At 37.8% G+C, this 25,673-nt stretch overlaps 5 protein-coding genes across 5 annotated transcripts; 3 read left to right on the top strand and 2 right to left on the bottom strand.

Annotated features, from left to right (window-relative positions):
• Positions 1 to 2,005: 2,005 nt before the first annotated feature.
• LOC132195691 (uncharacterized) lies at positions 2,006 to 4,593 on the top strand. The gene is made up of 7 exons (XM_059617854.1): positions 2,006 to 2,132; positions 2,445 to 2,652; positions 2,703 to 2,836; positions 2,899 to 3,103; positions 3,161 to 3,336; positions 3,400 to 3,819; positions 3,881 to 4,593. The coding sequence occupies exons 2-7, from the start codon at positions 2,488 to 2,490 to the stop codon at positions 4,284 to 4,286; spliced, it is 1,506 nt and encodes a 501-aa protein (XP_059473837.1). The 5' UTR covers positions 2,006 to 2,132; positions 2,445 to 2,487; the 3' UTR covers positions 4,287 to 4,593.
• Positions 4,589 to 18,927, bottom strand: LOC132195690 (glutamate [NMDA] receptor subunit 1). Its single transcript, XM_059617853.1, has 15 exons — positions 18,731 to 18,927; positions 17,444 to 17,695; positions 17,190 to 17,384; positions 11,707 to 11,807; positions 11,418 to 11,591; positions 10,846 to 10,959; positions 10,637 to 10,784; positions 10,485 to 10,586; positions 10,296 to 10,419; positions 10,102 to 10,239; positions 9,510 to 10,051; positions 8,092 to 8,249; positions 7,640 to 7,812; positions 7,326 to 7,579; positions 4,589 to 5,116 (listed from the first exon to the last, which is right to left on the bottom strand). The coding sequence occupies exons 1-15, from the start codon at positions 18,893 to 18,895 to the stop codon at positions 4,904 to 4,906; spliced, it is 2,853 nt and encodes a 950-aa protein (XP_059473836.1). The 5' UTR covers positions 18,896 to 18,927; the 3' UTR covers positions 4,589 to 4,903.
• On the top strand, positions 12,854 to 16,777 carry LOC132195650 (E3 ubiquitin-protein ligase UHRF1-like). The gene is made up of 14 exons (XM_059617788.1): positions 12,854 to 12,997; positions 13,050 to 13,226; positions 13,285 to 13,473; positions 13,534 to 13,679; positions 13,737 to 13,868; positions 13,920 to 14,110; positions 14,180 to 14,348; positions 14,410 to 14,647; positions 14,707 to 14,921; positions 14,975 to 15,118; positions 15,288 to 15,444; positions 15,503 to 15,691; positions 15,744 to 15,842; positions 15,904 to 16,777. The coding sequence occupies exons 2-14, from the start codon at positions 13,071 to 13,073 to the stop codon at positions 16,081 to 16,083; spliced, it is 2,205 nt and encodes a 734-aa protein (XP_059473771.1). The 5' UTR covers positions 12,854 to 12,997; positions 13,050 to 13,070; the 3' UTR covers positions 16,084 to 16,777.
• A 507-nt stretch (positions 18,928 to 19,434) lies between the features above and the next one.
• Positions 19,435 to 21,764, bottom strand: LOC132195676 (uncharacterized protein DDB_G0271670-like). The gene is made up of 12 exons (XM_059617837.1): positions 21,646 to 21,764; positions 21,426 to 21,462; positions 21,112 to 21,360; positions 20,836 to 20,898; positions 20,685 to 20,779; positions 20,435 to 20,618; positions 20,344 to 20,366; positions 20,253 to 20,288; positions 20,075 to 20,195; positions 19,915 to 20,024; positions 19,831 to 19,858; positions 19,435 to 19,777 (listed from the first exon to the last, which is right to left on the bottom strand). The coding sequence occupies exons 1-12, from the start codon at positions 21,706 to 21,708 to the stop codon at positions 19,611 to 19,613; spliced, it is 1,176 nt and encodes a 391-aa protein (XP_059473820.1). The 5' UTR covers positions 21,709 to 21,764; the 3' UTR covers positions 19,435 to 19,610.
• A 914-nt stretch (positions 21,765 to 22,678) lies between these two features.
• LOC132195769 (phospholipase A2 group XV-like) lies at positions 22,679 to 25,635 on the top strand. The gene is made up of 7 exons (XM_059617965.1): positions 22,679 to 23,010; positions 23,358 to 23,500; positions 23,966 to 24,200; positions 24,689 to 24,913; positions 24,970 to 25,141; positions 25,198 to 25,362; positions 25,416 to 25,635. The coding sequence occupies exons 1-7, from the start codon at positions 22,908 to 22,910 to the stop codon at positions 25,612 to 25,614; spliced, it is 1,242 nt and encodes a 413-aa protein (XP_059473948.1). The 5' UTR covers positions 22,679 to 22,907; the 3' UTR covers positions 25,615 to 25,635.
• The last annotated feature ends 38 nt before the right edge of the window (positions 25,636 to 25,673 follow it).

The raw sequence follows: 25,673 nt of genomic DNA, 5'->3' as shown, positions 1-25,673 counted from the left end.
GTCTGTATCTCGGCTTTCCGTGGTCGTAGAACAAAAAACTTGGGTGCTTTGGAATCCTCTTATTGCCCTCTACAACTTTGCTTTGAAGTGCAAAATAGTAGGTCACAGGTCAAGGTCACTTCCGGTGACCTCGTGACCTTTGACCTCAAATTTGAGGGTGAGCCGTCACTTTTTTCAAAATTCTGAGATAGCCATTTTGTAGATCGCAAAATTTTACGTAGTATAAGAGAATAAAAAAAATGGGACCCCTCTTAGTTTTTTTAATTAAAAAATAAAACCAATAAAAAACGTGGTTTTCCGAGCTCTGAACTTGGAAAAAAAACTTTGAAGCTCTGTAACTTTTTATGTGTTAGAGATAGGTAAATTGTTTCAATGACAAAAAGTGTTTATTTTTAGACGGGCTATCCAACCATGTAACACACATACTGATCAGGTCACAAAAGGTCATTGACCCTGGTGACCTGTGACCTTGAAATAATTTTGTATGCAAGTATGATACATCGTTGGAAAGAGGACATTAAGAGGATCATTTTGATACCCGGAATTTTGTAGTAGCTCAAAGAGGAACGAAGTTATTAACGTTTAAATGTTCTCCATAATTAATATTTTTCGTTTTTAATTTAAAAAAAACTGCAATAACTCCGTTCCTATTTGAGCTACTACAAAATTCCGGGTACCAAAATGATTCTCTTAATGTCCTCTTTCCAACGATGTATCATACTTGCATACAAAATTATTTCAAGGTCACAGGTCACCAGGGTCAATGACCTTTTGTGACCTGATCAGTATGTGTGTTACATGGTTGGATAGCCCGTCTAAAAATAAACACTTTTTGTCATTGAAACAATTTACCTATCTCTAACACATAAAAAGTTACAGAGCTTCAAAGTTTTTTTTCCAAGTTCAGAGCTCGGAAAACCACGTTTTTTATTGGTTTTATTTTTTAATTAAAAAAACTAAGAGGGGTCCCATTTTTTTTATTCTCTTATACTACGTAAAATTTTGCGATCTACAAAATGGCTATCTCAGAATTTTGAAAAAAGTGACGGCTCACCCTCAAATTTGAGGTCAAAGGTCACGAGGTCACCGGAAGTGACCTTGACCTGTGACCTACTATTTTGCACTTCAAAGCAAAGTTGTAGAGGGCAATAAGAGGATTCCAAAGCACCCAAGTTTTTTGTTCTACGACCACGGAAAGCCGAGATACAGACGTTTAAAAATTTTCAAAATCCAAATTTGAATGGCCCGTAAAACCCGGAAATTTTGAGATATTGGGGTAAACCTATATATGTTTGGAAACCTCTTAATATGGTCTATCACCCTGTAAAATTTGGTAATGATCGGTTGACCCTGCCAAAGTTCACTTGGATTGACAGACATCTGCTCTTATACATTTTTTAGCCTTATTTTCTGAAAATTATATATAAAATATAATGTCAAAACTAAAAAAAGCAGGTTTTCAGTTTAAAATTTCAAGATTCTCATTTATAGTATTTTTTTGGAACATTGACCAACAGATATTGATTTTTTTTTACAATCAACCTTCCTCAAAGGACATCACAGGGTGCACAAATTTATTGTTAATAATAATTTCTTTTTTCACCACAAAGAAACAGTTGTGTAAACTTTGCAGGCCAAGAATTAAGAATAAATTGTAATTATAAAGCTAAGTCGGTTAGGTTAAGGTATATCAATCAATTGATGCAACCAAAATTTCATCCGAAAGCCTTATATTTATGATTAAGTATTATTTTAGGCATGTTTAAGCACGCATTTTTGCACTTTGTTCTTTTTTTGTCAGAAGGTACATTTTTTGAAAAGGATTTTACACCATAATTTTTACTAGCTTCATTGAATAATATCAATAATCCTTGCATCCATGGGTGCAACAAATTAATCAAATTTATCTATGATTATTATTATCCATTCCTCTCGGTCAATTGATACAGAAATTGTAATTTGGAAAATTTAAATTTCTAAAATTTCATTTTTACCTTTGCCGGCAGAATGCGCTGATTCCGGCGATTGCGGGGGCGTGGTGTGAATTTCCGTCAAAATCGCAATTCGCAAAACAATCAACAAAGAAACTTCGCGTTTTTCGGCCGCCTAGAGGCCTTGGAGCAGATTTTTAGGTAATGTATTGCATTTGCATGGATTAAAGAGCTAATTTAATGCGATACATCTAGGATGATTGGCGTGAAGAATTTCATACAGACTAGCTGAATATTAGCCAGTTTTTGTTTTCAACGATTGTATCATTTTGTAAAAATGTTCTCTTGCTGTCAATCTATAATATTTGCATGATAAAAAACCAAAACCACACGTTTATTTACATACATAAAATTTAATTTCATTTATTTTGCAATGTTAATATACACTTTTCTCAACGTTTATGTAAATTTAGTCCCTTTTAATAATAATAATTTCTGTCCCCACAAACACAGCACACAAGACGAGAGGCGAGAGTGGTGGTGAGAGAGGAAAGTCATGGAAACTAAACCTGAACCAGAGAAAGAGAAACATTCTGTGGAATTAAAGAGTGCTGGGAATAAGAAACTTGGAGTAGCTCGAGAGAGAAAACTGGAAGCTCTGGAAAAGGGAGAAAGAACGGATTGCGTTTTTCTTGTTGGCAGTGATGAATCCACGGCTGTGGTATATAAAACCAGAGATATTTGTGTATGTAATTTAAATAATTGGTTCAGGCAATTCACGGCAATAAGTTTGACTTGGAAGCTGCGAGCGAGTATTTTGAGGGACTTTTCAGAAGCCCCCTGACACCCCCAGGGCCCATTCGAGTGAAGCACGTGGAGCCCCGCATTTTCCGGATGGTCGTTGAGTAATTTCCCAAGCATTTTTCTCAATGTTAGTGTAATTAACCATATCCCTAAAAAAATTTAGGTTTGCTCATTTCTTTCAACTCTTCACCCCTCCTGTCAATGTGGAGGAGGCGGTGCTGTTGGCCAGGTCGGCTGACGAGTTTTTGATGACAGAGCTTGGCACCGTTAGTGTGGAGTTCATGTCACAATACCTTGATGTGGACAAAGTTTGGAAAATTTACGAAATGAACAACTTGTGCCGTTTTGTGGCTGAACCATGTGAAAAGGTATAATTTTATTATGAAGTTAAATTGTTAAAACTGTTAAGAAACAAAAAATTTCAGTTCTTTTGCGAAAGAACAATGGAATGCCTGAACCACCAATCATTCCTTGGGATCAGCAAAGAGACGTTGATTTCATTTTTGAAAATTAGTGCAGAAATGGACATCGATTCTGAATCGGACCTTGTCCATGCTTGTCTTAAGCTAGCCAGTGCAAAGAACAGTGATGATGATAAAAGGTAAGATAAATACAGAACTTTTGTTCTTTTGTATGTTCTAAAACCAAGAATTATTAAACTCAGAAAGTTGATTCGGTCTGCCCTTCCAAACCTGCGCTTGCTTACCCTGGACGAGGAGCAAATTTCTGCTCTTTCAGAGTTTTTGACAGACCAAGAAAAAACTTTCCTCTTTTTCAAAAAGCATGAACCCCATCCCTGTTTGCTTTTTCCTACTGGACCTTCTACACCTGAGAGCATTTGTCCAATTGAGACACCAAGGTGTAGAGTGAAGATGAAGACCTTCACCTTGCTTCCTGACCTGAAGCCCGTCAGCTTGAGGGACACTCTAGAAGCTGAGCACCGAATTCCGGTACAAGACACGGAGGTCTTCACCTTTTCCTTTGAGGCAAGCGAGTTCATCGTCATCCGTGGCTTTGACATTTTCTGCCAAATGATCGACCCTCCTGAATCCATCTTGAGTAATTTCAAAGATGAGAAAAACAGGTATCAGAGCTATTTTTAAATACTTTTTAATCTATAATTAATTTACATATTATTTCTACAGCCTGGATTCATTTGCTGAACATATCGCGTATGACAAAAATCTAGATGTCTCTGTCAAAGTCAGCAGCTGCGATATGAAATATTCGGGTGCAGAAGAAAAATTGGCACCCACCACTAGCAGCCCATTTGTGACCAACTCTTGGGTTCACTTTGGCCTGAACGTCCTCGTCCCCAAAGGAGGCACCTTTGAGATGAGTGTCACTTTCAAAGAGAGTTGCTACTACAGATTTGAGAGGCCATTGAGTGTTGTGATGACTGATATCCCCAAGTGGAATGATCCTAGTTCCTTGAAGCTCTTCAAGAATATCAAATTTTCAGACCAGTATGTTCAAGATGACAAACTTGATGACGCCCCAGAAGATCAGGCTCTTACCGTGTTTAGGAAGCTCTACTTCACCCTGCTTTAATTAATAATTGCTACACTTTATACATGGTTTGCAGCAATCTCGGCACTTGTTTTTGTTTGATATATTTCTGAAAAAGTTAACACCATAATTGCATTATAACTATAAATTGGTAAGTCAAAGTGCAACAGCCAGGAGGGACGACCAAGTTAATAAATAGAAAGAGCAAACAAAATGTTATTCGCACAAAAAATTAACTTGCATGTATCATTTACAATTGTCTGTATACCTGCAAACTAATTAGTTCCACTAGCAAAGGACCAAGTTTTTTCACAAAAGTAAATAAAAACAAAAAAAAATAAAAGTTCAACATGAATACATAGGTTTTATTTCTTCCAAATCTACAATTTGCACAAAAAAAATTTATATTGTATTATTTTCCAGAACATAGAATCTGCCTTAAAAGGTCTTTAGTTTAATATATTTCATTCCATTTTAAATTTAAATTTTTTTACATCCATCAACAGCTATATTGATTAAACTTCTTTTACCATCAACCTTACTCGAAGGACGTCAATGAGGGTTAAAATTTTAATTTATTTCCTTAAATTTCATTTTTTACACCACAAAAGAGAAAACAGTGATATTTAAAAACTTTGTAGGCCAAAGGGTATAGGGGCTCAGTAGGGCACGGAGCTCTCGGGGTCGATGGTGACGTCGTCGTCGGCGGTGCTGCTGTTTCGGTGGCCGCGGAGGCGCAGGGGCGAGGAGAGGGGCGACGGCCAGCCGGAGCCGCCGGCGGCCAGGTACTGCAGGCCCTCGACGGACAAGCGCTCGACGCCGTTCGGACCGCCCTTGCGTCGTTCGGCCGTCGCTCGCAGCGTCTTCCGCTTCTGCAATCAACACAACACACGCACGTTTCTTCCGCTGTCTTGTGCTTTTCCAAAAATATATGATTCAAACTCCGCATGCACAATAAAATATAAAACCGAAATTAGAGAGAATAAGAGAAGATTCAAAAATCAACCACACACGTACCGAGAGCAGGGGAGAATTCGAAAGAAAGAAGAAACGGAAAAGTCGGTTTGCCAACAGGACATTTTTATTCTCATGACCGAAGCAATCACAAACTTAATCAGAATCTCACGCATGCCTCCGACGATGTCACATTTATTTCCAAAATTTGACATTTTTGAGTTGGAATTTTTAAGTGTTTTTTTAATATGACAGATGGAGTGAGGAAATGTTAAAAAAAGGAAACAGAGTAATAAATTGTAGTTGAGATAGAAATTTTAATAAAATCTTTGCATATTAAGGAAAAACTATTTAATTTAATATTTTTGAACTCTAGAAATGCCATCAAGTGTGCTGGGTGCTTTAATTTGAAAGACCTTTGATGATTTTCCCCGTTAATTCGTCTCCTTGTAAAAGTTTAAATTCATTTTTATTGTCATCTACTTTGGTATATATAATATTAAAACTGGTAAATCGTCCTCTCTCTGTTATATAATAATTATGCAGCTATTTCAAAAACCTTATTATTGGAGTTGTGGCCAATTGAGCAATATTTGGATCAAATATAATATCTCTGCGTTAAAAGCACTGGAGGGACTTTTATCTTCCTTTAATTCCTTTCTAGGGATCACAAAATTCTCTCACGGATTTTTACTCCAAATACCGCTGGCTCTGATTGCAGTTCAAATTTTAATTCTTTAATTATAGGAAACACTTTAATTTTTGTTCAACCGAGGCCGGAGGATTGAAGTTTTATTCCCTCGCCAAATTCCATTTTCTTTACTGGCTACTTTCTCCTTTTTACGTTTACTTTGGTGTGACGTTTCAATATAATATATATTCTGAGTGTGTATAAAGCACCATGCTGCGTGTTTATGCAAAATAGGATGCACAGCGAAAATTAAAGTGAAGCTCGGAAAAGGAAAAAGAAATTCATGCGACTAAACGTTGAAAGCAAGCAAATATCATATTTGAATAAAATTGCCACACAGATTGCTAATTTTAAACTAAATACTTATAAACATGCACTGCTAATTTATCAAGCTAAAAAGCTTTGGGACTATCTAAGAATGATTGATAGGAAATTATTGGCCTAAATGTTGTTTTAAGAGTTAAAAGTGAACAAAATTTTGGGCAATGTTTTTGAAATTGCGTTTTTTGAAAAATTCAAAATTGGAAATAAATTTGCCTCTAGTGGGAATTTTGATCTGCTTCATTTTCCAGCGAAACTTTTTATTCTGAACAACTTTCCTTTGAAATTTATTGTAGGTCAAAAAATTGCAAGTTAAAGTTTGAAGTCGATTTTTCTAAAAAATAATTGAATTAATTCTTGATCTTATTTGTCTAAAGCTATAAAAATTTTACTCTTGGTGGATGATTTCCAGAATGGCATTATTTTAATTTTTTCTGCAATTTATGGCCACAGCGGCTTTCGATACTCGACTTTGGCACATTTTGGTATATTATGTAAAATTTTATAAAATAAAAGGAGTTACCTTGTTGGCTACAAGTTTGTTCAACAATTCACGAATTTTTCCAATATTGAGCACAAAAAACCATATATTTTTTTTTTAACTTTGGCCCAAAATTTCAGAAAATCTTGAAAATAAGCCAAGTTACTAAAATGAAGCAAAATTTACTAAAAAATACTAAAGATTGTTTGTTCAGAATAAAAAGTTCCCTAGACTGCAAAGAGAACAGATCAAAATTATCATCAGAAGCAAACATATTTGAATTTTGACTTTTCTTTAAATGCAAATTAAAAAAGTCTTTGATTTCTATACAAGTATACTTAAATTAATTACAGGACCAAACATTTAGGCCAATTCAATCATTTTCGAACAGTCCCCTTGTGTGTATTTTTTAAAGACATCTTTAGTATTTGAGACAAATATTTGATTATTTAGTAGCATATTATTTAGTTTATGAAAAAAAAGTGATTTAAATGATGAGAATGTCACAAATTCCTCTCTTTTTCTTTTCTTTCTTGATTTAGCATAATTTTCAAAAATTATTTTTTAGTTGAACGTGTGTGTTTTAGTATTTGCTGAGGATGTGGGCGCGAATGAGTCGCCGGCGGTGCTTTACCTCGATCACGCCGCGCCACTTGTCGGCGGCGTGGCGCGCCAGCTCCATCCGCTTCTGCTTGCGGATCTGGTGCTTCTTGTAGGCCATCTCGATGACGATGAGGGCGACGCCGCCCACGATGCCTGCGCCCACCAGGATGAACACGCCGGCCATGTTCTTGAGGCCGAGGGTGTTGGGCGTTTTCTCGTCGCCCTCGCAGTGCTGCGTGTTGCCCAGGAAAATCCACTTGCTGTCCAACGACTCCATGAACCCGCCTGAGTGAGTCAAAAGTCAGGATTTTCTTTTTCAAAAAAAAAGAGGAAAAATATTTTTACTTTCGTGGAAGTCGAGGATGGCCAGGGTGACGGCGTCCGCCCACGGAGAACCTTTCTGCAAACCGATGCCGTATCCTGAGCGTCCGAAAAGTTCACCCGCGGTCACCAATTCGCAGTCCTGAGCCGCTTCGAACTCAAGACGAGAACTGTCCCAGATGAAAGCCATCAGCTTCCTAGAATTTAATTTGTTGAAAATTACAAAATCTGCAGAGACAATTTGCATAAAAACTGGATAAAGATTTAAAAGAGAAGTAAAAATGGCATAAAAGATTTATTTAATAAAAAAAACTAGTTATTTAAAATTTTATTAATTTTTAAACAATATTAACAATCATAAGTTATCTAGTTTAATAATTTATTTCACTTTTTGAAGTATTTAAAAAATTGAAACTTATTTTTATAATTATCCCTTTAATTTTCATAGTAAATTTATTTAATGATTAATTTTGTACCTGTTTTTGACATCTTGAATGGCCTGTTCGGCGGTGTCATAGTTGTTTGCCTCCATGGAGCGGTACATGTTGGACAGTTCGACCTGTCTGCGGAAGTACATGTCCACAGCTGAGCCCTTGACGGTGGCGCAGGTCAGGTTCTCCATTGTGTTTCTCAACTGCAAAATAATTGAGTTATTCCACTTTTGTGAAACATTTTTAAGAATTTAAGTAGCAATATAATTAAATTGTAAATTATAAAAAAAGCCTGTTTTTAGGTTCATAATTCATCTACCATTAGAATATTGATTCCATTTTAGTATTTAAATTCAATAATCTCTTTTTCTTTACTAAATATGAGAGCGCTGCAAATTAAGATCTCGAAACTTGCGAGTTTGTGCAAAATTGAAGTAAAAGTCTTAAAAGAAATATGCCAGAAGAAATGAAATGCCCACAACCGTGCAAGGCCCTCCGAGGCGCTCCGATGCCCATGTCCTGTGCATTGGTTACTTGTGTTCTGACTTCTGACGTAAGATATTTCCCACAATAAAAGTTATTTCTTCTTTACATTTTTGTAGATAAAAGAACACTATATTGAACACAACCCTGTTAAATTTTAAATTGAGAGGTAAATAAAGCAGTAAATTTATTGGTAACTAGAATCAATTTTTTATAAATCTGTACACTTGGTAACAAAGTTTTTCTAGGGCTGGCTCCAAACGCCTCGCGATATGGGCTTCGGAGAACGCCTCGGAGTTAAAAATTAAATTTCCAATCTATTCGCTATGTTGAGAAAAATGCAAAAAATTTTTATCCTATGTAAATAAATTTTATATTTCGACTTAAAGTCTTCCATACGAGAGCAATAAAATTTCTGACACCATGAGGCCTTTGAAAGAAACTGTGCAAAATTTAATTGGCTACTTTTTTTTCTCAAAAGTTTATATTTCTAAAAAAACGTCACATCTGCATATAATTTCCCCAATTGATTATGTAGTCGCTTGCACAAGATTTGCAGGGAAAGCAAATTCAGCCACGTTTATTGAGTTCTTTCCACTCAAAGTCTCAATTCATCTGGCATATTTCCTACATTTTTAGAATTTGGCAGTAAATTGAATTAATCAAAATTATTAAAAAATTAAAACAAAGAAATAAATGAAAATTTTTGGTCTGATTTTAACAGATTTTTTTTTTTTTTTTTTAATTTTATAGAAGTTTTGGCGCTTTCTTTTAATTTTTAATTGTTTTGCTTCATTGCCCTTATTGTTAGATATTCTTCAAGGACTGAAAGCCTCTGAAGACAAAAGTTTTTATTTAAACCTACCTATATAAATTAGGTTAAAATTACCATCTGAAGGCTGAAGGTGTTTTATATTATTTCGCTCAAATTGAATTTAGGAGAAGAAAAATTTGATAAAAATGGAGGTGTTTTTCGTTACCCTGGCGTCGTTGATGCCGGTGAGTTTGGTCTTGGGGCGCTCGAGCACGAGGAAGGCGGCGAGGTTGGCGGTGTAGGAGGCGACGATGATCATGGCGAAGCCGGCCCAGACCATGCCGAGCACCCTGGCGGAGAAGCTGCGCGGGGTGCCCTCGCCGATGCCGCTGTTGAGGAGGACGCCCCACGCGAACCAGATGGCGCTGCTGAGGTTGAGCGCGTCCTCCTCGGTGCCGTCCGAGTTGGCCAGCTTGAAGCGGCCGAACGGCGAGAAGCGGTCCAGCAGGTACAGCACCAGCGCCACCACGTGCACCGACACCATCACCAGGATCCACAGGGTGTTGCTGAACGGCTGCAGGAAGGACACCAGGGTCGAGCTGCGCGACGGCTTCTTCTCCAGGATCGTGATGCCCTGGTACTTGAACGGTTTGCTGAACTCGATGAACTCGGCGCGCTCAGGGTTGATGGTCAGCGGCGCCACGATCATGTCCGCGCGGTCGTACACCAGCTCCCCTATCAGGCCCGTCCACTCCTTCTTCCCTCCACCTGAAAATTAGGGTTTGAAAAAAAGTTGATTCCATTATCATGAAAACTACCCGAGGTGTTTTTGATGATGTGCGAGCCAAACTGGCCGTCTGGAGACAGCGCCAGGTTGAACGTGAAGTTGATGGTCGTGGAAAGTTGCATCAGAAGGTCGATGCAGTACCCTTTGCAGCAGTAGACCTTTTCCGTCTCTTTAAAAAACAAGAAGAGTTGCATTTAAATTTCATTCAATATATTAAATTTTCACCGTGTTCTGACGTGGTGTTGAAAAGTGGGCAGCGAACCTCGTCTGGCAAACACTCGAGCGCGTCCAAACTTGCTCCAGTCAATTCTCGGACGTAGACAAATGGCTTTTCCTCAATGGTCAGCACCTTGTTTTTTTTTCATTCATTATTTTTATTTTAAAAAATTACAACTTTTTAGTAAAAACACCAACCTTGAGGTGAGTGGGAAGAATGAATCCCTCGGGCTTCTTCCGTTGGCGTCCAGGCCACATGACCTTCTTTTCGCTCAACCTCAACGACATCCGGTCCAAATCCTTTGGAAAAATTACAAATTTTGCAAAACTTCCAAGTGCAAAAAACCGACCTGGTGGAAAAAGTAGCGTCCGACGGAGACCAGTCTCTGATCCTCCTGCACGTTGATGATTTCGAACTCGGCAAACATTCGGTCGCCGTTGTCGTCGAACGCCACCTTTCCGGTCGCCCCCTTGAACAACACCTGCTTCTTGATGTACCTGCGATTTTTAAAATTAATGTTTGGTACAAATTATTATAAATTCTGATTCAAAGACGCACTCAAACAAAGTTTTGCCCGTCTCCCAAATTGTGGCCGAGTCGTCGCAGTTTGCCGGCGCCTCGGTGATGTTCACCGTCCGGTTCATTTCTCTGATCGCCGACGCCAAAACGTAACTAAAAACGGTGAAAAAAGTCAGAAATTCTCTTCAACTGAATTTTTGAACTTATTTGAAATTATACACAAAATTATAAGCATCTGACTTAATTAAAAAAGCAAAAAATCGTTCTTCATATATTTCAGGGAAAATGGATTTTGTTTCAAATAATCAAACTTGATTCATTTTTCATGGCCCTGATTGAATTCCAGAAATCTAAATGATGTAAAAAAAAATAATGTACAGAAATTTTACTAAAATTACTTTTTGAACTCTATAATTCAACAAATTAATTCAAACTTTATCAATTTAATATGAAGAAAAAATTTTATATTTTAACAGAGACGGCATCACTAATTCCACACAATTTACAGGTTTCAATTGAAACGAATTTTGAAATAAATTTCAGCACCAAATATAATGAATAACAATTAATTGATTTACAGAATTGATTATTTACAAATTGGCTGCACTCACATGCTGTCCTTGATGTGGTCAAACTCGTGGGTGGCGTTGATGAGGCTGAGGGCGAGCGCCCCCTCGGGCACGTTCTTCGCCTGCAAAGCCTGTTCGGTCAAAATCCACACATGGCCCGTTTCCGTCATGTTGAGCGCGGCGGCCTCTCTGAAAATCACCTCCGCGTCCTCCTTCCTATAAATAATTGTCACTTTAAAAATGCTCCATTTTTTATTTATTCAAAATTAATTTAAAATTTATTTTAATTTTTGTTTTAAAATTCATAAGAATTTGTTTAAAAGGGGCTGACCCTGCGTAGAGGAGGTAGACCCTGGCCTGGGCGCCCTTGAGTTCGTGCAGCTGCTCTGCAAAGCTGTCCAAGCCTGGCTCAAACTCAATCACTAACTCAACCTGAGAAGAGGGATTTTTAATTAAGAATTAATTTATCGGCGATTTTTATGAGCAAATTTAGGGACTGAAAAATTAAAAGCACTTTTGCCCAGTGTAATTCTGCAAAAATTCACGCTAGTCTGAAAATTTCACCTTTATCGAGACACATTTTTTTAGAGTCTCGCAAAAGTACCTTTGAAAAGTGGCGCATTTTTTTTTTTTTATTTTTTTTTAGTAATTTTTCTATTTCTTTGTACCAAAATAAGACCAAAACCATTCGATGTCAAACTTAATCAGGCTTCAAAGCCTTTTTGCCAAGTTTACCAAATCCTGAAAATTTTTGGTGCTGAAAATTTAAATTGTTTGAACAAAGGTTAAAGTTTCGGCACTATTTTATTGGTTTCTTAGCTCTATTGGAAAACATTTCAGAGAAAAATGTTTCATACAAAACTTTTATGAAATTTAACTTTGAACACTATTTGTATTTAGCATTTTCTTCCAAATCCAAAGTGGCAAAAGTTATGAATGCGCAAAAGCTGAAAAATGAGGTGTTCAATGTTAACCTCGTGAACACTCGTATAATGCTAATTTTTTTTTATAAAAGGATAAAAAGTAAGAATTAGATTAATTTTTTATTTTGCATACCAATATTTTTAATTTTTAATTAAAAGCACATTGGCCAGATTTTCTAAAATTAACATAAATATTAAGATGAAGCACGTGCGGCATTTTCCGTGCTGCCAGCGCTGCCCTAAGAAATGGCTTCTTACCTAAATACGACACAAAGCTCCTAATAACCCGATCACTTAGGATTAACCACGAACCAGATTTGAGACTTTGAGAGCGGCGAAATGGCAAATAATTTTGTCTAAGCGGCAGATTAAGGCCTTTTATTCCTTGCCTCCGTGGGTCTTACAAAGGGTTGGTTGCAGGCAGCGAACAGCGAACAGCGGGCGCGAGCGGGGAAGGGGAAGTGGAGCAGGGGAAGGGAAGCGCGCTGCCCTCACTCTCCTCGCTCGCCTGGCTGGCGCTGACGTCACAATTCTCTCCTGATCCGAGCCGCTTACGTCACAATTGACACAAAACTTTTCATCTCCCCGACATCCAAGGAGAGAGTTTGAGTTGCAAACTCCTTGACTTGTCCTTGACACCCTTCGAACGACGGACACGCCCCTTTCTTTCCCGCTCAATTCGCGATCAGTCGCCAAAAGGTAAACACGTGTTTTGTGATGATCCTTTTTTACCGCTTCATCTCACCAGCAGATTCCACTGAACGGATCAAAAATGTTGCTAAAATTACGAGTTTTTAACGGAAAAAGTTACGACGAGTATTCCGTGGAGATTTCAAGATCGAGTCACGTTCATCAACTGCTGGAAGAGGCGAGTCGGATTCTCAACGTCGCAAGCACCAACATCGACCTCATCGTCCAAGGTCAATTTGTAAGTATTTTGGTAAAATTTGGCTTAAATTGAAATAACTCTGCACTTTTTTCTGCAGATGACCAAAGATAGTCCATTGCTGATTTACAAATTGAAGGATTTAGATGTCGTGGGCGTCCGAGTGAAGAATAAGCAGCCCCTCTCTGCCCTCTCTCCTCTCAACAAGGAATCGACTACAGAAGCAGTCAAAGATGACAAGGTCCAAACAAAGCCTGAAGCACTCAAAGCCAGTTGCTCCTATTTTGAGGTAAAGAAACGCAGTAATTGGCCATTTTACTAACTTCAAAACTTCAACTTTATTGTGCAGCCCGGAGACCTTCTGTACTACAAAAACCCACAGACGGGTCAGTGGCAGGAAGGTGAACTGGTGTCCATTGAAGAAACCGCCAATGAAAATGAATCACCTAAGTCAGGAATTAGTGGGAAATTTTCTTACACAATCCATGATGGATTGTAAGTTTATTTTTGATTTAAAAAAAATACGATATTTAACCAAATTATTATTTTTAGCAAAAGCGAAGACTTGACAATGCCTTTGGATAATTTGCTTCCCGTTGGAAATGAAGAGTATGGTGCTTGTGACCTGAAGCAGGACATGGTAGTGCTTGCGTACTCCCATCTCCCAAATTCAGTCAAAGGATGGTAAAGTGTAACAAAATCTTGATTTCCAAATTTTATAATTTATTTTCCTAGGTTTGAAACTGTCATCACCAAAGTTGAGCCAGGCAGAGGGCAATTTCCAAGGGTGTATGGCTTGGTACGAGCTACACCGGACTCGTACCCAAATCAGAAGATTGGGTACATGTTCAGGACTGTGAAGATGCCCACGCTCCTGCCGAGATCAGAGTGGACACAATTAAATTGCACCTATTCTCTTGTTGATCGTGAGAGTTTCCGAAAATTAAAATTTTACATTTTTACCAAAAGCCAATTTTTTTTTGCTCTCTTCGTAGCTTGCAAAGTCTGCCGTGGACACCCAGTCACAAAGTGCAGGAAATGCAGCTGCGTCATTTGCGGAGGAAAACACGACGAGGACAAGCAACTGATCTGCGAGGAGTGTGAAGATGCATTTCACATGAATTGCATCTTTCCACCTCTAGAGGAAATTCCAGAAACAGACTGGTATTTTTCTAAATGGAATTTTACTAAATTGAATAAAAAATTTGAATAAAAACCAACTTAGGTTCTGCAAAAAGTGCAGCAACAATGACAAAAAGCTGGAGGACAAAGGCCTGAAGGCAAAGAAGAAGAAGACGGAAAAGGCCGAGGAATCAATTAGCAAAATCAAAGAAGGGAAGAAAGACTGGGGCAGGGGACTCGCCACAGCCGCTGTCATTGACAAGTTCTGCGTTGTCCCGAAGGACCACTTCGGAAAGATTCCTGGAGTTCCCTCTGGAAGGCTCTGGATTTCAAGACTTGACGTAAAACTTTCATAAGTCAAAAAGTATATCAATTTTAAAACTATTTATCTCAAAATTAGATCTGCAGCTACGGCGTGCATCGTCCACCAGTTGGTGGAATTTGTGGAACACCTGCCACTGGAGTGCAGAGCGTCTGCTTCTCGGGTGGCTATCAAGGTGACTACGACGAGGGAACCAGCTTCGTCATGTCTGGCAGTGGTGGCCGGGACTTGAGCAACAACAAGAGAATCAACAAGCAGCAGAGCTTTTCTCAAGAGTTGAAAGGAAACAATTTGTGAGTCGATTGATTTGTACTGAAAATTGTATCTCAATGATTTGTACCAACAGGGCTTTGGCACTTTCATGCCATGCCGAATTGAATGAGGAAAATGGAGCCAAATCATTAGATTGGCGTCAAGGTCTTCCCATCCGAGTTGTCCGGGGATACAAACTGGGCAAAATCTCCAAGTACGCCCCTGACAAAGGTTACAGGTAATAAAACTGATCATTGCCAATTTAAAAGTGCAGTGTTTAAGTGCAATTAAAATTTAAAATGACGATTATTTATTGTATCTTAAAAATTGTCTCGGATTGAAATTTAATTCTCTGCATTTAATCCCAATTTTGTTGGAAAAGAATTTGATTGATTATTTTTTCATAGATATGATGGGATTTACAAGGTCGTCAGGTATTTCAAAGACACGTCTGGCGGCAATGTCATGTGGAAGTTTGAACTTCGCAGAGATGACTCTGAGCCTCCTCCATGGTCCTCAAGTGGAATGAAGTTCATGAAGGAAATGAATGTGGGATTCCTCGAGGTATTTATTTCATAAATTTTTGGTGAAAATTACAGCTTTAAATTTATATTAATTTCAGGGAAGCAAACTGAAGATTGATGAGGAGAAGAATTTCAAAAGGAAGGTGCCAATGGAGGGAGTGCAGATCAAGCAAACCTCAGTTAATCCTTATGTTCTGAAACCCGAGATCAAACAGTTGGTGGAAATGGATGTTTTGAACAAAAGAATTTGGGATCATCTGTTGCACTCTCTAAACCTGGGATACCCAGTAAGATTCGTTGTTATTTTTTGTTTATTGATTTAATTTTTCTTCTTCAAAGGACTTCATCAAGGCTCTGGCTGAACAGTTTTCTTGCCAGATTTGCCAGGAGGTGGTGAAGGATCCATTTACAATGAATTGCGGCCACAATACCTGCCTGGTATGAATTCAATTACTTTTTCTTTCAAAGATGAAATTTTTACTGAAATTTGCATTTCTAGCACTGCATGAAGAAGTGGCTCAAGGATGGCAGCAAGGCGTGCTGTCCGATCTGCCAGACTTTCGTCAACAAAACCAAAGTGGAGGTCAATGTGACGCTGAACAGAATCCTCAACTCGCTCCTGGCAGGCTACAACCCTAAGGAACCAGCCCCTCGACCTTACGCTTTGACCAAAAAGTAGGCAACTGTGTCGTTTATTTTTTTATCATTTTTTTTGTACTTTGATGTGTTAACTTAATATCGTTGTGTTAATTTATTGGATGTACTGCGCTTTACGCAGATTACCAAATAATCTGCTGTTTTAAAGCAGCAAACAAAGTAATAATTTAATATTCTTTTTACGAAAACTGCTCAACATTTGTGAATTATTGCTCTTGGTCTTATCAAATAAAGTCTTCAATTTATATTTAATAACTAAATTATTTGAATAATAATATAAATGCATTGCTTGGAGATATTTAACAAAAATACTCACTAAATGAAAATAAACATCTCAGTAGATCAATAATTGGAAATAAATAATATTCTTTTGTTAAACCTGATCATAAAGAAATACAATATGAATTTATCCAATTTATCATATCATAAATTATTTCAATATATTTTTTAAAGTTCAAATACGCTTAGAATATTCAATGGAAATTCACTATGTATAGTTGAGCATCATTGCGCGATAATATTTTTGATCCGTGTTTGATTTTTCAACAATTGCGCGGAAATTTGCAGCATTTCCGCATTTATTTCTTTTGCCGCTTTGGATTTACAAGAAAATTTAAGACACAAAAAGTGTGCTAAATTGAATTATCTACAAGTTTTGTATGGAAATAATTTCTGTAAAACGTTTAACAGAGAAGCTAGACCTGAAAAACCAATAAAAAAAATTTAAAAAGCCGAGCTTTCTTCAAACATTTGAAATTTTTGACACCAAAAATTGTCTAATTTATCAAACTTAGTGATCTAATTTAAATTTAATTAAATTTCCTATTGATTGACGTTATTCTCATGTTTTGACAAAAAGTAGAAAAATTAAAAAAATGCGCCACCCATCAAAGGTTCGTTTTTACCTAGAAAGGGTAGCAGAAGGGAATTGTCAGAAAACATATGCATTTTTTCCGGGTAGAAAACTTTCTTTTCCATACTAATAGATCATAACTCTGCGATTTAAAAACAATAAGAAATTTTAACATTGAAAAACTGCGTCACAAATTTTATGACGGAAGAAATTTTAATTAAAACATTGTGAATATATTATTTTGTGAAAGTTTTTTGATTGAAAAAGTGACTCACATTGACGCGAACTTCGACGTCGTCCTCGGAGGACTGCGAGGCCGTCTGGAACCTGCCGAGGAGGGCGCGGCCGTCCGTGTCCGAGCTGTGGATGAAAATGACCCTGAGGTAGGACAAGTGCTTGAGCAGCTCGACCCACACGTCGGCCTGGTGCGAGTACGGCGGCACCGTGCGCAGAAACGACACGTGGATGTTCTGCCGAAATTTTTCATGATAATTTAATTTGATCAAAAAGAAAAAATGTTCGTTTTTACTTTGTCGGAAAAGGCCGAGTCGCGGCTCGAGATGCCGATGACGGGGATGTGGTAGAAACCGCTGGTGTAGGAAACGGCGGCCGGCGAAAGGTCGCCCGTCTGCGGGTGCGACACGATCACGGCGTACACCCTTTTCGAGATCAGGTTTTTGCACACGTTCAGCGCCGTCCGGATCGGGTTCGCGTCCATTTGGATCGCCTCGGCCCTGTACGTGTTGCCGCGCTGCACGTACTCGTTGTTGAAGTTCAAGTGCTACAAAAATAATAATTTCATTTTCATTAAAATCAATTTAATTTAAGAACAACCATATTTTTCCATTTTATGCATTTTTTATTTTAAATGACACTTTTTCAATTTACGTGGAAGAAAAGTAAATCAGTTTAATTATTTAAACCCTTGAAAGTATAATTTTCTTGCATAAAATGTTAAAATTGAGAAATTTGCTAAAAATCTGGCTTTTGAACAAAATATTTTGCGAGTCATAATGGAAAAGTTTTTGTCAACCGTCTTGCAAATCTTATTTTCTGCTTCTCATGTACATACATACATCTAAATTCATCAAACGATCTCAGATCTAATGATAGTAATATAAAAAATAGTGGAGCCGATGAAAAAAAAATTACAGATTTCTATACAAATGAGCCCGGAAACTGCCTAATTTGATTGAATTTTTCAATATTCAAGGAAATCATGCAAAATAATTCACTTCCCACTCAATCTTGCAAACTTTCATGCAGCTTTTCCAAAAAGGCTTTATTCAAAATGTACATTTTATTTAAACAAATTCTACTTAATTACATAAAAATAATTGGATTTTGAGCAAAATTTAATATTCGGAAAATTAATTAACGATAACTCGGCTTATTGGCATTTAAAATCTTCAAATAATTAAAATTTGATTTTTGTTTTAATTTCAAAACAGAATAAAAATCAAATGAATATAACTTTCTTATTTGTCAGATAATTGTTAGTTTGCGTGTTTGTTTGAAGTCTGTAATCTAATGTTTAAATCGTTTAAATTGAGCCAAGTGCGCATCAAGTGATGATGCAAACTGGAGGGAGCGCCTGCCAACAGCCCTCATAGCTGCAGTCGATAAAGGTGTGCGCAACAAATCATAACTCCTTTGCTATTTTTTTCTTCCATGCTCTTTAAATTAAACTATTTTAAAAAGTGAAGATATATTTCCGTTAATTAATTTAATCCCGATGGAAATGTAGGCCACGTTCATCAAATTTCTCAATTTTTTGCTTTTTGTTTTTTTATAAATAAAAAAAAATTGAGCTCACGGCGATGATCTTGTCAAAGTGCGAGGCGCTGTCGTTGCCGCTGAGGACGCCGCCGATGTTGAAGAGCGACGGGTTCTTGGTGGGCTGGTAGAAGGACCTGGGCCGCTCGGGCCCCGCGGCCACGGCCCCGCACAGCAGCAGCACCAGCCACCACGGCCGCCGCATCTTCTGACTGAGATCGATCGATCGGCCGCCGCCCCAGCATCCGACAATTCCAACCCCCGCCCGCGCACGCGCCCCCGACCTCCAACCACCCCGAGACCAACACAAGATTTCTGCTCCTAGCGCCTGCGACTGTGGAGAGTAGGCAACCGGCCCAACGCCAACGTCGGGCAAATTGCATCGATTTTTCTTTTAATTAAAAGTATTCTTTTTCTTTGTGGTAGAATTTTTTATGAAAATTAATTTGTTGATAAATTTCTCGTGCAATTGTAAAATTTGGTTTTGAAAAATTGTTTTTGTGTTCTATGGTTTTCTCAAAAATTTGCCAAGTTTTTCAAAATAATTTAAAAAAATTAATCTTTATACTAGTCTAAATCATTACACAGCTGGAAGTTATACTATATTGTTAATTTAAACATTTCTCAAAAGACTAAGGAAAAGCTGACTTAAAATTCAAATCTCCAACTTTTTTATTTATTTAAATTTTCACTTTACATTTTTCAGATATATTCTAGTGAAATTAAACAACGTTTCCTTCAAATTTAACAATTCTTCCTTTTATTTATTTCTAATTTCAGACCAAATCATACAATGAATGCTTATGAGGTAAAAATCTTCTTCAAAATTAAAGAGAAGAAGTACTTCAAAAATTGCTATGAAGTTGCACTTATATGAAAGAAAGAGTGGTTTTACTTTTCACAAATTCTGAAACTCATTCTCAGCCCAGGATGGGCTGCAGGACATTGTTGGCGACAACACGAAATTGGTTGCGTTCTCGCACCACCCGGTAGAAGTTCTTCTTGGGGCGAATCCTCATGGTGTTGGTCGAGGTCACCATTGGGTCGCACAATCTAAATTTTTCCCGCGTGTTCAAGCAAAACGGGGCTGCAAAAAACATGATTTAATTCACAAAAATTTAGTTTCAAATTTGGTGTTACTAGAAGTGGCTGCCTTGGCAGGACATTTCTGCAAGTAAAAAATTAATCAGTCGTAATTAAAGCTTTAAATAAAATTAAATTTACAATCAAAATCGTCCTGAGGACGCATTGGTGGACCAAATATGGCTCCAGAGAGCACTCACGGACAAGTCGGCCAGCGGAATTATACTTTTTGGCCCTCTTTACGGGCAACCCTATTAAAAGAAAAATAAGTTTCTCCTCAATTCCATATTTTAATTCCAACCTTCAAAGCTTGCAGTGCAGTTATCAACGGCATCAGCAATTATCTGCACCCATTCCTCGGTCAAATTCTTGCTCAGGTAGTTGGCCAGGTCAAGGACGTTGACTGAGTTGTTTTTCTCCAACTGCGATATCAATTCGTCATGCTTCTTTAATTTCGGTTAATTTTTTAAAATTCTCACCACCGCAGCGTCGTTGTAGAGACATTCAAAGAAACACTTAGAAAAATATATTAAAACAAAATATAAGTTTTTAGTCAAAACAATATCTCACGGCGGGGTGTCCCAATGCTCTCGCTGTTATTATTTTTTTTTTTTAAAAATTAAAATAGAATTGATTGATGCGCAATTTTGACAAAACTAACAGTTGGATTCGGCCGCATAGTTGATGAAGTTGGAGCGGGCGTTGTGTTTTCTGTGCAGCACGTATTGGTGCGTCTGCGAAAACAACTGAGGGTTGTTCGCCTTTTGTCCGCCGTTGCAAGCCAATTTTTGTTTCGGCGTGAAAAACTCGAGTTTTGACGACTGCTCGCAACATCTTTCCAGCGGCTTTTCCAATCGAAATGAAAAGTTGGAAATCGGAAAATCAATTTTTCGTATAATTTATATATTGACCTTGGAATCTAACGCGCTGCAAAGGACTGCCGTCGGATTTTTCGCCAAAATGATGTTGGACGTCGTTGTGCTTCCGGTCGCTGTTGTTTGTGACGCTGGAAAATCCAATCGTTAAAAAAGGTCGCGCGTGATGCCATGGAAAATTAAGTACAGGAAGTGCTCGAGCCGCTTGCACCTGTAGTTGAGGTCGCACTTGCGCTTGCTGTTGACGAGGCTATGAATTTTCAATTTATTATTTTTAGATGCAAATTATTTCATAATTTAAAATATTGAATAATAAAAAAATAAAATTCTCAGTTTTTGATCCTTAAATTTAAAAAATCAGCAAAATTTTTGGACCTAATTTTAAAATTATTTTCCTCTAAACAATGAAAAAAAATCCAATGAAACGGTTTGACGAATATTTTTTTAAATTTGTGTCCCGAACCTGGCGAGGTGCTGACGGTGGCACCTGCGACTGTAGTGGACGTTGAGTCGGTCGAGGAAGAGCCGCTCGGACTTGCAGTGTTGGTCGTCGTTGAAGAAGCGTCTGTTGTGCTCACAGTCGTGGACGTCGACGAGGCGTCAGAAGCTGTGGTTGACGCCGAAGTAGACGAAGAAGCGTCGACCGTGGTTGAAGTGGAAGAATCGACGGTGGTGGTCGAGTCAGTGGCCTGGCGACGCACTCGCAGCCCACCTTTCATTTCCACAACGTTAAATCAATTTATAATATAAAAAAAACGAAATTTTAATGATCCGCACCTTGTTCAACGTCCTCAAAAGCCAACGAGTTTATTGCCTTTTGGAGAAATAAATTTACGCAAAAGATTAGTTAGAAAAATTTAAAGCTATATCAATTTTGAATTGAAATTTAAACTCAAAACATTTATAACTATTTTTCTTTTGACATTTGAAAAACCGAATTCATGTCATTGAACAGAACAAATTGCTTGTAAAAATAAAAAAAATAAAACAGGCGTACATTCGGAAAAGAGAGGAAAACGCAAAAAGCGCCGCAAATAAGAAGCCTGCGTGCATTCGTCATGATTGCGCTGTCCACACTGAACAATAAAGAAGTTTCCAATGTCGCGCTGCATCAACCACGGAGACAGGACACCGAAAGCACCGGACGTGCGCGTGATACATATTGATGGACATCATCAACAGCACGTCATTTTGCTAAGCAAAAAATTGTTGCCAACGCATTGCAAACACAATGACGCATTTGATTTTGGAGGTTTTATTATATTCTCAAAAAATCCATGTGAAAAAAGATCCAAAAAGTATAGAAAATGTGAATAATCTAGCTTCGTAATAATTCTGTATAAGAATCTTGTCTTAAAAGTACAATTTTAAGAAGACAAATTAGCTGCAGCACATAATTATGTTAAATCTCAAAACTATAAAGAAAATCTGTCTGCACATTATTTCTTAAAAAATCTGATTTTTAATATCATTGCCATTTTACGATTAATTATATTATGATGCTAAAATCCACAATGAAAAACATAATTGCCATTACATCACAATTAAAAAGGATCCACACAAGCAAATATTTAATTTACAAACGGAAGTAAAAGTATTTTCTGGCGTGCCACGTTTGAAAAACTCTCAGCTTTGGCTTGTTTATTAAGGACCGGAATGCATTAAAATTTGCAATATTGGTGCTCTTCAGGCTTTTATTGGCCTTAAAATATTCGTCATCAAGGATCGAGTTACAAGTTATAATAATTTTTTTTTTTTTCCATTTCGTTCAATTTAACAAGATTCTGAATTTCTTTTAAAGGCGCAATCAAAGCTATACAAGAGTGAAATATGAAACAATTAGCTTTGATGAACAGTGAAAACAACATGGAATAGTTTTGAAATAAAAGAAGCGCAATCAGCGGATATTTCATTTAAATGGAACGATGAATGTCGCGCACAATAAAAATTGCTCAAGTGGCTCGCGCGCAAGTGACGCTGCAGTCATTGAGCGCGCGATAATGAGGCAACCGCGCGCGCGACCAATAATATTATTAAGTGACAAGGTCTTTGCAGCGATCGAGAGATTCGCTCTTTCTGCGTCGCACCGAAAACCGCCGAGGGGTTTCCTTGTCAGTTTTTTTCTTCACATTTCGGCCTCGCAACTCTATTCTTTGCGTGCGTGTGAGAGAGCGAGTCACGTGTCCGCAGCTCAGCTGGGCCGAGAGATCGATCGCTGAAGAAAGGTGAAGAGCGAGAAGTCGCGGCGGCGGACGCAAGATGAACGGTTCGGACTTTGTGCTGCTGCTCGTCTTTGCGGTGTCGGCGGGTTCGAGTGCAAGGGTCGTCGACCCCGCGCCCATCAGACACCCCGTCATTTTGGGTGAGTTCCATTTAATTGATTAATTGCGCCGTTCGTGGAAAAATCCGTGCATTGACTCTGTAATCTAATCGCTCGCTCCGAGTCGATCAATACGCGGCCCCAGTGAATAATTTTTATATTCAAATTTCGCACAAATAATCATCCCAATAACTTATCATCAAAATTGATAAATATTATTATTTAATTAATCCAGATAAAATATTATTATGATTTAATCTTCATTCAGATATACAGAATAAAAAATTAAAAACCTTTTCTTCAATAAAAAATCATTTAAAAAATAATTGTGTGCTTGCAAAGAAGTAAATTTTTTTATTTATTTATTTATTATTGGATTTTTGGTGCAGTGCCTGGAGACGGAGGAAGCCAAATTGACGCCAGACTAAACAAGACTGAGGTGGTGCATTATCTTTGCGAAAAAACGACTGGCGACTTTTTCAACACATGGCTCAACCTGGAGCTGCTCGTCCCCGTCGTCATTGATTGTTTGGTAAGTTAATTATTTAAATTCACTTTTGATCGGAAAAGAACTCTATTTGCAACAATTTATTTATTATTTGATTTTAAATGGGAAATGACTAAAATAAAAAATACAATACCAAAGAAATGTGAGTTACATAACACAACTTTTTTTCTGTGTTATATTTTTGCATCTCTTCAGACGTCAGAATAAAGTCACGCACTACGTCAGACAAGACAGGACTCTTTAAGAAGCCATCTAAAGTCGTTAAAACAATAAAATCCATTTTTCTTTTTAGTCCAGCTATTATTATTATTTACAACAGATGATTTAGGTTAAATTAAAAAAAAAAAACTAAAATAAATGAATTGATTTTAGCTTGTGAAATTCTTCTCTTATTCAGCTCTTATTTAAAGAAAAATTGCTTTTCAAGCAATTTTCTGAAGCAACAATAAAGATCTTATTTTTTTAAAAACTAAAATTCAAATTTTCTAGGTGGACAACATGCGTCTGGTGTACGACAACACAACACGGACGACCAGCAACTCTCCGGGCGTGGAAACAAGAATTCCAGGCTTCGGAAACACGAGCAGCGTTGAATGGCTCGACCCGACGGAATTGTCGCCCACCAAGTATTTCAACCCCATTGCTGACATTTTAGTGAAAAAGCTCAACTACTCGAGAGGCGTCAACTTGCACGGGGTGCCTTACGACTTCAGGAAAGCGCCCAGTAATTTAATTCAATTTTGTGCTCAAAACTTAAATTTATACGAAAGTGATCTGTAATATTAAGATTTATTTCATTATTTATTTTTTATCTTCATTTTTTAATATATTTAATTATTTATTGTTCTTATTAATATGAAAATCAATTGTATAAAATTTATTTCATATAATTAACATTGAAAGCTATCAATCCAGGTGTATTTCATGAAAAATTGAAACCTGGTTCATCATTGCAAGAGAAAATTGATAAAATCAAATGAATGGGCAACTGACCCAAAAAGGCGTTCTGCTGGTAATTAAAAAAAAAACTTAGTGAGGGGAAAATTAAAAAAAAAAAAAAAAATGGAAATTCAATTTAATGAACACAAATTATAGTAGAAATTGAATGAGCACATTTGGGTCAGTTTTCCTTCAATTTTTCACTTGCAACGAGGAACGCGATTTCAATATTTCAAATTAAAACTTTCATTTAATTAAATTAATTCAATTTAGATGAGCTGGGGGAGGTTTTTGTCAAAATGAAAGCGCTAATTGAGGAGACGGTGGCGCGGAACGGGCAGAGTGCTGTGATTGTGACCCACAGCATGGGCGGCCTGTTGGCCCTGACCTTCCTCCAGCTGCAGAGCCAGACCTGGAAGGACAAGCACGTCAAGTCGCTGGTCACCCTGGCAGCGCCCTGGGGCGGATCCGTCAAAACCGTCAAAGTGTTCGCGATTGGTATATCAAATTTAAAACAAAAAATTAAATAAACAATGAAAATTAATAAAATTTAGGTGATAATTTGGGCGTGTTTGTGTTGAGCGGAGGCACGTTGAGGGACCAGCAAATCACGTCGCCCTCGCTCGCGTGGCTGCTGCCGTCGCCGCTCTTTTGGAAACCGGACGAGACGCTCGTCGTCACTCCGCAGAAAAATTACTCCCTCACCAATCTCAGAGACTTTTTCGAGTAAAAATAAATTGATTTTTGGGGAAAGTTTAAAAACTAATAAATTTTACCTACAGCGACATCGATTGGCTCACCGGATGGGAGATGAAAAAGGACACGGAAAAATATGTTCTGAATTTCACTGCGCCGGGGGTCGAGGTCCATTGTGCGCACGGAGTCGGCGTGAAAACCGTGGAAAAGCTCAAATACACAAAGGACAAGTTCCCAGACTCGACCCCAGAGTAAATTTATTTTATATATCGATTGAATGATTTGTTTAAATTTTAATTTGCAGCCTGATCATGGGTGATGGAGACGGAACGGTGAACCTGCGAAGCCTCGAGGGCTGCACCAAGTGGACGGAGGCGCAAAACGCCGGCAAGAAAATTTACCACCAAACCTTCCCCGGGCTGGACCACATGGACGCGCTAAGAGACAAAATCATTGCTCAGTTTGTTCACGACTTGTTGCAAATAAAATTAAACGTGCCATAATTAGATAAAAAAGAAAAAAACTCATGTAATTTCATATCTTTTCAATTTTGTTTATTTTT

This window comes from Neocloeon triangulifer, unplaced genomic scaffold (genome assembly GCF_031216515.1).
Source record: "Neocloeon triangulifer isolate White Clay Creek 2 clone unplaced genomic scaffold, ASM3121651v1 ptg000010l, whole genome shotgun sequence".
NCBI lineage: Eukaryota > Metazoa > Arthropoda > Insecta > Ephemeroptera > Baetidae > Neocloeon > Neocloeon triangulifer.
The sequence above is the reverse complement of the archived record's forward strand: the minus strand, read 5'-3'. Positions and strand labels throughout refer to the sequence as shown.